Below are 14,549 nucleotides of genomic sequence, written 5' to 3'. Positions count from 1 at the left end.
AGAGGTCACAGCTGGACAGATACAACCCCTCTGGATCTGGGATGGGCTGCAGTGATGTAACTCTTGGCCTGTGTTAGTCTAGACAGAGGTCACAGCTGGACAGATACAACCCCTCTGGATCTGGGATGGACTGCAGTGATGTAACTCATGGCCTGTGTTAGTCTAGACAGAGGTCACAGCTGGACAGATACAACCCCTCTGGATCTGGGATGGACTGCAGTGATGTAACTCTTGGCCTGTGTTAGTCTAGACAGAGGTCACAGCTGGACAGATACAACCCCTCTGGATCTGGGATGGACTGCAGTGATGTAACTCTTGGCCTGTGTTAGTCTAGACAGAGGTCACAGCTGGACAGATACAACCCCTCTGGATCAGTGATGTAACTCATGGCCTGTGTTAGTCTAGACAGAGGTCACAGCTGGACAGATACAACCCCTCTGGATCTGGGATGGACTGCAGTGATGTAACTCATGGCCTGTGTTAGTCTAGACAGAGGTCACAGCTGGACAGCTACAACCCCTCTGGATCTGGGATGGACTGCAGTGATGTAACTCATGGCCTGTGTTAGTCTAGACAGAGGTCACAGCTGGACAGATACAACCCCTCTGGATCTGGGATGGACTGCAGTGATGTACAGTGCCTTGCGAAAGTATTCGGCCCCCTTGAACTTTGCGACCTTTTGCCACATTTCAGGCTTCAAACATAAAGATATAAAACTGTATTTTTTGGTGAAGAATCAACAACAAGTGGGACACAATCATGAAGTGGAACGACATTTATTGGATATTTCAAACTTTTTTAACAAATCAAAAACTGAAAAATTGGGCGTTCAAAATTATTCAGCCCCCTTAAGTTAATACTTTGTAGCGCCACCTTTTGCTGCGATTACAGCTGTAAGTCGCTTGGGGTATGTCTCTATCAGTTTTGCACATCGAGAGACTGAAATTTTTTCCCATTCCTCCTTGCAAAACAGCTCGAGCTCAGTGAGGTTGGATGGAGAGCATTTGTGAACAGCAGTTTTCAGTTCTTTCCACAGATTCTCGATTGGATTCAGGTCTGGACTTTGACTTGGCCATTCTAATGTTTATTTTTGAACCATTCCATTGTAGATTTTGCTTTATGTTTTGGATCATTGTCTTGTTGGAAGACAAATCCCCGTCCCAGTCTCAGGTCTTTTGCAGACTCCATCAGGTTTTCTTCCAGAATGGTCCTGTATTTGGCTCCATCCATCTTCCCATCAATTTTAACCATCTTCCCTGTCCCTGCTGAAGAAAAGCAGGCCCAAACCATGATGCTGCCACCACCATGTTTGACAGTGGGGATGGTGTGTTCAGGGTGATGTGCTGTGTTGCTTTTACGCCAAACATAACGTTTTGCATTGTTGCCAAAAAGTTCAATTTTGGTTTCATCTGACCAGAGCACCTTCTTCCACATGTTTGGTGTGTCTCCCAGGTGGCTTGTGGCAAACTTTAAACAACACTTTTTATGGATATCTTTAAGAAATGGCTTTCTTCTTGCCACTCTTCCATAAAGGCCAGCTTTGTGCAATATACGACTGATTGTTGTCCTATGGACAGAGTCTCCCACCTCAGCTATAGATCTCTGCAGTTCATCCAGAGTGATCCTGGGCCTCTTGGCTGCATCTCTGATAAGTCTTCTCCTTGTATGAGCTGAAAGTTTAGAGGGACGGCCAGGTCTTGGTAGATTTGCAGTGGTCTGATACTCCTTCCATTTCAATATTATCACTTGCACAGTGCTCCTTGGGATGTTTAAAGCTTGGGAAATCTTTTTGTATCCAAATCCGGCTTTAAACTTCTTCACAACAGTATCTCGGACCTGCCTGGTGTATTCCTTGTTCTTCATGATGCTCTCTGCGCTTTTAACGGACCTCTGCGACTATCACAGTGCAGGTGCATTTATACGGAGACTTGATTACACACAGGTGGATTGTATTTATCATCATTAGTCATTTAGGTCAACATTGGATCATTCAGAGATCCTCACTGAACTTCTGGAGAGAGTTTGCTGCACTGAAAGTAAAGGGGCTGAATAATTTTGCATGCCCAATTTTTCAGTTTTTGATTTGTTAAAAAAGTTTGAAATATCCAATAAATGTCGTTCCACTTCATGATTGTGTCCCACTTGTTGTTGCTTCTTCACAAAAAAATACAGTTTTATATCTTTATGTTTGAAGCCTGAAATGTGGCAAAAGGTCGCAAAGTTCAAGGGGGCCGAATACTTTCGCAAGGCACTGTAACTCATGGCCTGTGTTAGTCTAGACAGAGGTCACAGCTGGACAGATACAACCCCTCTGGATCTGGGATGGACTGCAGTGATGTAACTCATGGCCTGTGTTAGTCTAGACAGAGGTCACAGCTGGACAGATACAACCCCTCTGGATCTGGGATGGGCTGCAGTGATGTAACTCATGGCCTGTGTTAGTCTAGACAGAGGTCACAGCTGGACAGATACAACCCCTCTGGATCTGGGATGGACTGCAGTGATGTAACTCATGGCCTGTGTTAGTCTAGACAGAGGTCACAGCTGGACAGATACAACCCCTCTGGATCTGGGATGGGCTGCGTTGTCACAACTGCTCCTCTTCCATCAAATACATCTCACTTCTGCACTCTTTACTTTGTCTTTCTTTCAGGCTCTCTCATCCTTGAGCATGCTGGTTTTCTTACTGGAGCACATTTACTTCTCTCAACATTTCTCTCCTCTCTTTCTCTCCCTCTCCCTCTCTCCTCTCCATTTCTCTTTCTTTCTCTCTCCCCCTCTACTCTCCATTTCTTTCTCTCCCTCTACTCTCCATTTCTCTCTCTTTCTCTCCCTCTCTCTCTCCCTCTCTACTCTCCATTTATCTCTCTTTCTCTCTCCCTCTCTACTCTCCATTTCTCCATAAGCATAAATATGGGTTGTATTTACAATGGTGTGTGTTCTTCACTGGTTGCCCTTTTCTCGTGGCAACAGGTCACAAATCTTGCTGCTGTGATGTCACACTGTGGAATTTCACCCAGTAGATATGGGAGTTTATCAAAATTGGATTTGTTTTCGAATTCTCCCTCTCTACCCTCCATTTATCTCTCTTTCTCTCCCTCTCTACTCTCCATTTCTCTCTCTTTCTCTCCCTCTCTACTCTCCATTTCTCTCTCTTTCTCTCCCTCTCTACTCTCCATTTCTCTCTCTTTCTCTCCCTCTCTACTCTCCATTTCTCTCTCTTTCTCTCTCTCTCTACTCTCCATTTATCTCTCTTTCTCTCTCTACTCTCCATTTATCTCTCTTTCTCTCTCCCTCTCTCCTCTCCATTTATCTCTCTTTCTCTCTCCCTCTCCTCTCCATTTCTCTCTCTTTCTCTCCCTCTCTCTCTCTACTCTCCATTTCTCTCTCTTTCTCTCCCTCTCTCTCTCTACTCTCCATTTATCTCTCTTTCTCTCCCTCTCTCTCTCTACTCTCCATTTATCTCTCTTTCTCTCTCCCTCTCTCCTCTCCATTTCTCTCTCATTTTCTCTCTCCCTCTGTACTCTCCATTTCTCTCTCTCTCTCCCCCTCTATTCTCCATTTCTCTTTCTCTCTCCCCCTCTATTCTCCATTTCTCTTTCTCTCTCCCTCTCTACTCTCCATTTCTTTCTCTCCCTCTACTCTCCATTTCTCTCTCTCCCTCTACTCTCCATTTCTCCCTCTACTCTCCATTTCTCCCTCTCTACTCTCCATTTCTCTCTCTCCCTCTCTGCTCCCCATTTCTCTCTCTCCCTCTCTGCTCTCCATTTCTCTCTCTCCCTCTCTGCTCTCCATTTCTCTCTCTCCCTCTCTGCTCTCCATTTCTCTCTCTCCCTCTCTGCTCTCCATTTCTCTCTCTCCCTCTCTGCTCTCCATTTCTCTCTCTCCCTCTCTGCTCTCCATTTCTCTCTCTCCCTCTCTGCTCTCCATTTCTCTCTCTCCCTCTCTGCTCTCCATTTCTCTCTCTCCCTCTCTGCTCTCCATTTCTCTCTCTCTTGAGCACAGTTATTCACACTCTCTCCATCTCAAATGTACATTTGGTTACTATGACTTAATGGTGAATTGGGCAGTTTAAGCCTGCATCATTAAACCAGTTTGACAATTTCACTAACATCTCTCTCTCCCTGAGTGCACAATAGCTTTGTATATGAATTTGTCAGTTCCTATAGCCATTCAAACACCACCAAGCCAATGTGAGTGTATTTCAAACTCTGTGCGCTGCCTCAATCAAGGTCCCCAAATAGTGCTGCAACAGCGTTTAGTTTGGATAGGACAGTGTGAAGCCGAACCAAGCCAGGGTGAAGTAATAGTACACACACACACACTCATTGGGAACGCTGCTCTCCTCTCCTACTGGGCTGGAAAGTCCCCTTGTCTTTCATTCTTATTTATCTGGATGTGGGCTGGAGAGGAAGTATTGGCAAGTCCGCCTGTAACTTCTATTACTGGAAGGTTTGCTGGGCAGCTTTGTTTGTGCTTGTGTGTTTGTTAAATGAGACTTGAGAGAGTTAGCCTGTAACTATTGTCCCCCAGGATTGATTTAGAATGGGATATCTTTAGAATGCTGACACTGGCTCCACCGTGTGTGTGTGTGTGTGTGTGTGTGTGTGGTGTGTGTGTTTATGGGCATCAGCTGCTGTGTTGGGGTGTGGCGAGGCCCTCCCTATTTCTATTTCTCTCTCTCCTTCCACTCTTCCTTTCTCTCTCTCCTTCCACTCTTCCTTTCTCTCGCTCCTTTTCCCTCTCTGTCCCTTTGTGTTTCCTTCTGTCCCAGACCAGTCTCCCAGCAGCAGCAGTCAGTCAGTGAGTGTTGAGGTGTTATCCAGTGTGTGGGCCAGATGTGTGGGGTTGTGTATGCCCCTAGGTCACTCCTGTTTTACCTCACACTCACTTGTGGGTCCTCCCATGTCAAATCACAGGACTCCTAAATGTTTCAGACTTGTGTGTGTTCGTTATCCCTTGTCCTAACAGTGCATGAAATGTACATGTGTTGGTAACAGTTGAAGCCTGTACTCATCACCCTGTCTTTTCTTTATCACCCCTCCTTCTCCCCCCCCCCTCTCTTCTCTCTTTCTCTTCTCCCCCCCTTCTCTCGCTTTCTCTCCTTCAATTTCCTTTTCTCCTCTCTTCTGTCTCCATGGCTTTATGACCTCCCTCCTGTCAGGTTGCTCAGCTGTTGTTGAGCAGTAACATGGTGGTGGCTCTGTTAGAGGGTAATAGTAAGGAACCTGCAGACTCAGGCTTTAACACTCCACTGCACCTCGCCGCACGCAATGGACACAAGGACATCATCCGGTAAGAGACTTCCTATTGTTTTTCACAATCTGAACTTGTGAAACGTACGCAAAACTCGTATTGTGTAATACGTGTTGTATATATCATGCATTGATGTCAATGATGTCAAGTTTTAATGCAGATTTGTGTACACGTTTGTCAGGCTGCGATTCAGACCATAATGATTTGTGTGTACACCAGGCTGCGATTCAGACCATAATGATTTGTGTGTACACCAGGCTGCGATTCAGACCATAATGATTTGTGTGTACACTGCCCATTGATAGATTGATCTTTTCTTGTGGGTCTTAATCCTCTGCCTGTCATTCCTCTAATTTGTCCCATACTAAATGAAAGGCTATGATTGATCATGGTTGGTCAGTACATTTTCTGTGTGATTGAACACCTACTCTGAGGTAGACAGGGGTCTGACAGGGTTAACACAGTCATTGATCTGGAACTGGTGTGCTGGGAGACTCAACAGGACAGTAAATGGTTCCCATGGGTCTACCCTCTGCCCCTCTCTCCTTCCCTCCTCCTCTTCCTCTCCACGTTACTATGGACGAGACAAGAACCATCAGACATGGCTCTGTTTCCACACCCTCGCTTTGGAACACTGTGGTGTGTGAATGTGTTTATTCTCTCTCTCAAGAGGATCTAGCAATATATTTAGTACCCCAATCTCTACTCTGACTAGCTGGTAGGCTATAAAACGGCCTGTCCAATGTCTAATCCACCAGGGGCCACAGTCCCAATCCCCTAGTACCTCTATGGAGACCTACATCGCAGTCTGTCTGGTACAGTCCAGTACCAGACACCCAGGTCACCCTGAGCCCTGCTATAGAGAAGGGGAGGAGGAGGGGGTCTACTCTGCAGCCCTGTTCCCATGTTTCACTGACAGCTGCAGCAGTCTGTCACCAGGCTGAGAGAGCGAGAGAGATGGATATGCAGAAAGACACTGGAGAGGGAGGCTCTCTGGTGTGAGGCTGCAGTGCTGCCAATGTGACCCAGATCTGCCAGTGAGATGTGGCTGCTGATTTATCAGTAGTAGCTGGGACCAGACTGTTAATACTAGAACTGCTGGGCCTCGATGGACCCCGCCTTCAAGCTAATGAGCAGTCATTCTGACTGCAACATTCTAACAGTGTAATTCATACTTTTTATATATGCTGTCGCAAACAATCATTTGGTTGTGTTTATGACGGCCTTGGGTAACATTAGAATACCATTTTTATTTTATTTCAAAGAACTCAATAGCATTTTCATTAGTATATGTTACTGTACACTATAATCACATTTTTTTTAAATAAATTCAAGTGTTCAAGAAATATTCTTAGTGGAGTTCCTTTGTTACAACTTCTTTTTATAAGTACACAAAACATACCCCAACCACCAATATGCACGGTCAAATGATGGAAACATCAGTAACCTAAACATCATTATAAGCGTGAGGTGGCCCTGATAAATAGTGAAACTCGAGGGAAAAGCAACAGTGGCATTATAATCAATATACAGTTGAAGTCGGAAGTTTACATACACTTATGTTGGAGTCATTAAAACCTGTTTTTCAACCACTCAACACGTTTCTTGTTAACAAACTATAGTTTTGGCAAGTCGGTTAGGACATCTACTTTGGGCAAGACACAAGTCATTTTTCCAACAATTGTTTACAGACAGATTATTTAACTTGTAATTCAATGTATCACAATTCCAGTGGGTCAGAAGTTTACATACACTAAGTTGACTGTGCCATTAAACAGCTGGGAAAATCCCAGAAAATTATGTCATGGCTTTAGAAGCTTTTGATAAGCTAATTGACATCATTTGAGTCAATTGTAGGTGTACCTGTGGATGTATTTCAAGACCTATCTCAAACTCCATGCCTCTTTTCTTGACATCATTGGAAAATCCAAAGAAATCAGCCAAGACCTCCACAAGTCTGGTTCATCCTTGGGAGCAATTTCTAAACGCCTGAAGGTACCACGTTCATCTGTATAAACACCATGGGACCACGCAGCCGGCATACTGCTCAGGAAGAAGACGCATTCTGTCTCCTAGAGATGAACGTACTTTGGTGCGAAAAGTGCAAATCAATCCCAGAACAACAGCAAAGGACCTTGTGAAGATGCTTGAGGAATCAGGCACAAATGTAACTATGTCCACAGTAAAACGAGTCCTATATTGACATACCTGAAAGTCCGCTCAGCAAGGAAGAAGCCACTGCTCCAAACCCCCATTAAAAAAAAGCCGTTCCAAGGTTTGCAACTGCACATTTGGAGAAATGTCCTCTGGTCTGATGAAACAAAAATAAAACTGTTTGGCCATAATGACCATCGTTATGTTTGGAGGGAAAAGGGGGTGGCTTGCAAGCCGAAGAACACCGTCCCAACCATGAAGCACGGGTGTGGCGGCATCTTGTTGTGGGGGTGCTTTGCTGCAGGAGGGCCTGGTGCACTTCACAAAATAGATGGCATCATGAGGGGAAATTATGTGGATATATTGAAGCAACATCTCGAGACATCAGTCAGGAAGTTAAAGCTTGGTCACAAATGGGTCTTCCAAATGGACAATGTCCCCAAACATACTTCCAACGTTGTGGCAAAATGACTGAAGGACAACAGAGTCAAGGTATTGGAGTGGCCATCACAAAGCCCTGACCTCAATCCTATGGAAAATGTGTGGGCAGAACTGAAAAAGTGTGTGCGAGCAAGGAGGCCTACAAACCTGACTCTGTCAGGAATGGGCCAAAATTCACAAAACATATTGTGGGTAGCTTGTGGAAGGCTACCCAAAACATTTGACCCAAGTTAAACAATTTAAAGGAAATGCTACCAAATATTAATTGAGTATGTAAACTTCTTACCCACTAGGAATGTGATGAAGGAATAAAAGCTCAAATAAATCCTAACTGACCTAAGGCAGGGCTTGTGAAAACCCGAGTTTAAATGTATTTGGCTAAGGTGTATGTAAACTTCCGACTTCAACTGTAAGTGTTGATATGACAGCAGTCAAAAATCATCAGTTATTGTCAGCTCGAGCGTATATTGAGTGCATCTTCAATGGCATCAGTTTGATTTCATTTAGCTGTTATCCCTGGTTCTAACAGTTGATTTGTTAAGGTTCTTCCGGTGAAGGAGAGGAGGACCAAACTGCAGTGTGGTTATTTCAATACATCTTTAATAAAGATAATAACGAACAATACAAGCCACTAAACGTACCGTGAAAAACCAAACCAGCACTATCTGGTGCAAACAGAGACCGGAACAATCACCCACGAAACACTCAAAGAATATGGCTGCCTAAATATGGTTCCCAATCAGAGACAACGATAAACACCTGCCTCTGATTGAGAACCACTCCAGGCAACCATAGACTTTTCTAGACAACTATACTACACCACAATCCCATAACCTACAAAAAACACCTAGACAAAACACACCACATAAATACCCATGTCACACCCTGGCCTGACCAAAATAATAAAGAAAACACAAAATACTAAGGCCAGGGCGTTACATGACTTAAATCTTCATAAATGTCACTTGCCTTAACACACTTTGACACCTTTGTTTGGTTGTAGTGCGTAATAGTCTCCGGTTTTCTCTTTGTGTTCCGTTGTCTTGTCATTCTTCAGCACTGTTGAGGAGTACAACAGCTGTGCAGGTGCCTTATTTTTTGCAGAGGTAGGGAGCTCCCATCTCACTTTGTTCATCGTGCCAGCCAGACTTGTTTTCTTTACAAGCAAATTGTTCGCCAATGACAGTGAAGTTAAGAAATTGTCCATGGAGACATTTCTCTCCTTGCCACTGTAAGGTCTCCAACACTGACCTTCTGCACAATATAGATATTTTCCCAGATATTGAAAGCCGTTCAGCATGTTCATTACGCACTCTCTCACGGTGTAGCCTGCTCCAAGTAGCCCAGAAGAGACTGATGAGACTGCTGTGATTCAGTGGAATGATTTAGAGTACATATCATTTAAGATTCTAATTAGAATAGATCAATACAATTGAATGGCATGTTCTTCATTCACAATTGGTGATGACATAATTATGCATCGTTCGCTTTCCCTCCCCAATTTTCCCCATTATACTTTACTTCATTTATTGTTTCTGTTGTTATGTGTCAAATTAGTTTCGGTATAGTTTAGGTTCAGTTTCGAGGCAGTTATTGAGGCGATTATCAACGGACAGCGCCTTCAACTGTCGGGAGGAGGGGTGGAGCAGGCCCCACTGTTGGGAGAAGGAGTGGAGCAGACCCCACTGTTGGGAGGAGGGGTGGAGCAGGCCCCACTGTCGGGAGAAGGAGTGGAGCAGGCCCCACTGTCGGGAGAAGGAGTGGAGCAGGCCCCGCTGTCGGGAGGAGGGGTGTTGCAGGCCCCACTGTCGGGAGAAGGAGTGGAGCAGGCCCCGCTGTCGGGAGAAGGAGTGGAGCAGGCACCGCTGTCGGGAGAAGGAGTGGAGCAGGGCCCCTCTGTCGGGAGGAGGAGTGGAGCAGGGCCCCTCTGTCGGGAGAAGGAGTTGAGCAGGCCCCTCTGTCGGGAGAAGGAGTGGAGAAGGCCCCGCTGTCGGGAGGAGGGGTGGAGCAGGCCCCGCTGTCGGGAGAAGGAGTGGAGCAGGCCCCGCTGTCGGGAGGAGGAGTGGAGCAGGGCCCCTCTGTCGGGAGGAGGAGTGGAGCAGGGCCCCTCTGTCGGGAGGAGGAGTGGAGCAGGGCCCCTCTGTCGGGAGGAGGAGTGGAGCAGGCCCCGCTGTCGGGAGGAGGGGTAGAGCAGGCCCCGCTGTCGGGAGAAGGAGTGGAGCAGGCCCCGCTGTCGGGAGGAGGAGTGGAGCAGGCCCTGCTGTCGGGAGAAGGAGTGGATCAGGCCCCGCTGTCGGGAGAAGGAGTGGTGCAGGCCCCGCTGGGTTATTTGAGAAAAGTCAATGACTGAGGGGGGCATGACTTAAATGGCAGACTAATAAATACCATGAATGAGCAGTGACAATGACTGCTTTAGCAGTTCTAGTGTTAAGGAGTCCTATTTGTGGTGTGGTGGTCTGCCCTTTCTCTGACACACCTCCCTGGTCCAAACCACCTTACCAAAGAAACAGTCAAGGCTTTCATTGGTTTCAATTGATAATGAAAGCGAGAAACTGTATTCAACCATGGCACAAGGATTTCTGGGATCCAGTGGCCATATGACTCCATAACAATGCCCTGTGGTCCAATCACACGGTTATGTCACCACAATACATGCTGTAACCGGTCCCATGGTTCCACCACTTTGGCCCCACATAGACATCCATGTAGTAGAGATATTAAAGGGGGGATATGAACAGTGGGTTATTGAGTCAGTGTGGCCCCAAAGGAGGAGAGGAGAACAGGATAGGGCTCTCTTTCAGCATCCAGCCAAACCAGAGGGACAGAGAGACTTTGATGAGCCTGCCCCCCTTTGTGTTTCTAAGGATAAATGAAACGAGCACACTGCCCCGGGGCTTAGAAGCCACAGGGCAGAGAGAGGGGGGAGATGGGAAGAGATAGTGAGAGATGCTGAAGCACAGTATCTGTAATAGGATGAGAATAATGAAGTTCAAGTAAGGGAGAGGTATTCTTCCTCTCCCTGTCTCTATACAGTGGGGCAAAAAAGTATTTAGTCAGCCACCAATTGTGCAAGTTCTCCCACCTGTAATTTTCATCATAGGTACACTTCAACTATGCCAGACAAAATGAGGGGGAAAAAATCCAGAAAATCACATTGTAGGATTTTTTATGAATTTATTTGCAAATTATGGTGGAAAATAAGACCAAAGAGCCAAGACCAAAGAGCTGTCAAAGGACACCAGAAACAAAATTGTAGACCTGTACCAGGCTGGGAAGACTGAATCTGCAATAGGTAAGCAGCTTTGTTTGAAGAAATCAACTGTGGGAGCAATTATTAGGAAATGGAAGACATACAAGACCACTGATAATTTCCCTCGATCTGGGGCTCCACGCAAGATCTCACCCCACACGGGGGGACCTAGTGAATGACCTGCAGAGAGCTGGGACCAAAGTAACAAAGCCTACCATCAGTAACACACTACGCCGCCAGGGACTCAAATCCTGCAGTGCCAGACGTGTCCAGGCCCGTCTGAAGTTTGCTAGAGGACATTTGGATGATCCAGAAGAAGATTGGTAGAATGTCATATGGTCAGATGAAACCAAAATATAAATTTTGGGTCAAAACTCAACTCGTTGTGTTTGGAGGATAAAGAATGCTGAGTTGCATCCAAAGAACACCATACCTACTGTGAAGCATGGGGGTGGAAACATCATGCTTTGGGGCTGTTTTTCTGCAAAGGGACCAGGATGACTGATCCGTGTAAAGGAAAGAATGAATGGGGCCATGTATAGTGAGATTTTGAGTGAAAACCTTCTATCAGCAAGGGCATTGAAGATGAAACATGGCTGGGTCTTTCAGCATGACAATGATCCCAAACACACCGCCCGGGCAATGAAGGAGTGGCTTCGTAAGAAGCATTTCAAGGTCCTGGAGTGGCCTAGCCAGTCTCCAGATCTCAACCCCATAGAAAATCTTTGGAGGGAGTTGAAAGTCCGTGTTGCCCAGCAACAGCCCCAAAACATCACTGCTCTAGAGGAGATCTGCATGGATGAACGCGTCAAAATACCAGCAACCGTGTGTGAAAACCTTGTGAAGACTTTTGACCTCTGTCATTGCCAACAAAGGGTATATAACAAAGTATTGAGATAAACTTTTGTTATTGACCAAATACTTATTTTCCACCATAATTTGCAAATAAATTCATAAAAAATCCAGGGCTCAGTCTTCTGAGCTCTGTGCTTGGCAACTGAGCCCCAAAAAACCCTCTCTCTTTCTCTCTGTCTCCCTCTATCACTCTAAGTGACTTCTTGTTAGATGCGTGCCTAATTTACTAAAGTGAGTGGTGAGGCAAACTGATGATGCAAATCACTGTCACTGTCTAAATCAGTCCTGTATTGTTATTTTGGGTTACCACTTATAGATAAGTGGTGTGATTGTGACAGAGGTCATTGTGAGATGTTGTGGTATGGTTCTGGTTTGGCTAATGAGCAGGAATGCCATGGAAAGACAGGGGATATGGGTTTGCGGTAGTTAGTTACCAAACCGTTTTGCGTGTGTGTGTGTGTGTGTGTGTGTGTGTGAACTTTCCATGCTGTACATTTCCAGGAGAGCTCTGAAATTCCCACTAATATTCCTAAAGTTGAACTTATCTACTGTTGTATTTATTTTAACCTTGATTTAACTAGGCAAGTCAGTTAAGAACAAATTCTTGTTTTCAATAACGGCCTAGGAACAGTGGGTTAACTGCCTTGTTCACTACCAGGATATTTGAGTGTGTGTGTCTGTGCAGCTGGAATCGAGTGTGAATTCTCCAAATTTCCCCCTGGCACCTCAATGAGTTCATGTGATGTGGGATGTTGAGCAGATTAGCTACGGTGGATCACTGTAACACTGCCATTGACATAATATACTGTCCTGGCATCTGGTCCAGCTGGCTCCATCCATGGCTCTGCTTCGCCGGAACCTTTACAATTCACCTTGGAGTTAACAGCCTTTGTAATCGTGAATCTGTACTAAAGTAGTACTGTGTTGTTCCTCTCTGGTTCAGGTTGCTGCTGAAAGCGGGCATCGACATCAACAGGGCCACTAAGGCTGGCACTGCCCTGCACGAGGCTGCCCTCTACGGCAAGACGGAGGTGGTCAGACAGCTGCTAGAGGTAAGACACCTGGAGGGACATCAACCTCACTTAGTCTTTAACTAGTCTGATTCAATCACTATTCTTCCACATTCAACTAACAGTTGGTAACATGTTGTCCATTGTAAGTGAAGTGTTTTATTGAATAGGCTGTACAATACATTGCCGTTGACTGCATTAGACTTGAGAACATTGATGTTGAATGTGTTGCTGTGTTTCAGTGCACATCTGATTGACAATAACGTTGTGTGTGGTTTTGCCAGGCTGGTATAGACGTGAACATCCGTAACACGTACAAGCAGACAGCCCTGGACATGGTGAACCAGTTCACCACCTCTCACGCCAGCAAGGATATCAAGCAGCTCCTACGAGGTGAACAGAGCACCAGTCATCACTGGAACAGGAGATGGTTGTTAACAAATGAAGACATTATCCCATGAAGTATCATTCTTTGGCAGTCTTTATCTCTCATTCTGTTTTCCACCTGCTTTATTGTCCTCGAACCAGGGCTCTACAGTGCCACCATTTTACTCACAAACTGAAAAAGTCAAGTATGAGTTTTGATTTATAGCGTATAAATTGCTGCTGTAGTTATTTTCTAAGTATGTTGGCTGTTTTAGAAGTGTGTAGCCATAGAGTCTACTTGAGTGACTTTGTCCTTGTGTTTCTTGGCTATGGATATAATTTTGTTCACATGCTAGGTTGTTTTTCATGTTAGCTTGTTTGAGCTCGCTCAACTCAACTGCTAGTGAAGAGACATGGGAGAATCTCATCTCTCCCAGACAGACATGCCAGTCTCACTGTTACCCTTAAAGGGGCAGCTGAACATTTTTGTCTCCCCTAAGTGGCTAAAATATTTGACAGGACATTGTACTTGCTTGAGCATGGAACACCACAAAAACATTTTATTCTTTCACTTTTAGTCATTTCTTATCATAAAAGCGCTATTTCTCAAATACTTTTATTGTGTTCCTAAATGTATTTGTGTGTTAAAAAATCTATTTAGCCGCAAAAATAAAAAAAATGTCAGCATAGATTCCTGCTAGCAGATTTCTTTCTTGGTGCATTTGTGTAGTGAAGCGACTCTTGCATTCTTTTGCAGTTTGAGTTCTGCAGGACAGAGTGTTCAGAGGTGTGTGTGTGTGTGTGTGTTGGGAGAGGAGACAGACTGAGACAGAGCCAGTGCAGACGTTCCTATAGCGAGAGAGGCCCAGAGGAGAGACTGAGGGATATGAAATGCTCTAAGCTGTAATTCACCAAGCAGCTGTGTTTAACCTCATGGAGTACAGGTTACATAACCCTATCAGCTCACACACGCGCGCGCACACACACAACCAAAAGACTACGTGTGTGTGTGATTGTTGCGTGCCACCCCTGTGTACGTGCGCATGCATGAGACTGTCTTTTGGACCTCTGCTGTTTGTGCTATCTCCTCTGTAATCCAGCAGGCCTGGGTCTTTGATCTGGTTCTCGCAGCCTGGGAACTCAGGCCATAATGAGCACTTGTTTTCCTCAGTCAGCAGACTGCTGCTTCAAACATGGAGGCTGTGGAGAGAGACTTC

General features: G+C 45.4%; 1 protein-coding gene across 8 annotated transcripts in view; it reads left to right on the top strand.

The window, feature by feature from the left end:
* LOC109884885 (caskin-2-like) overlaps positions 1-14,549 on the top strand; it is a 96,461-nt gene that overhangs the window by 67,070 nt on the left and 14,842 nt on the right. For all 8 annotated transcript variants that reach the window (XM_031827784.1, XM_031827779.1, XM_031827783.1 and 5 more), the window contains exons 7-9: positions 5,165-5,295; positions 12,900-13,008; positions 13,251-13,359. In XM_031827784.1, the coding sequence (XP_031683644.1) occupies positions 5,165-5,295; positions 12,900-13,008; positions 13,251-13,359 (349 nt within the window). The remainder of the gene's footprint in view (positions 1-5,164; positions 5,296-12,899; positions 13,009-13,250; positions 13,360-14,549) is intronic.

The sequence above is a fragment of the Oncorhynchus kisutch genome, linkage group LG6 (genome assembly GCF_002021735.2).
Source record: "Oncorhynchus kisutch isolate 150728-3 linkage group LG6, Okis_V2, whole genome shotgun sequence".
NCBI classification, from domain to species: domain Eukaryota; kingdom Metazoa; phylum Chordata; class Actinopteri; order Salmoniformes; family Salmonidae; genus Oncorhynchus; species Oncorhynchus kisutch.
Note: the sequence above shows the minus strand (reverse complement) of the source record. Positions and strands in the feature narration are given on the sequence as shown.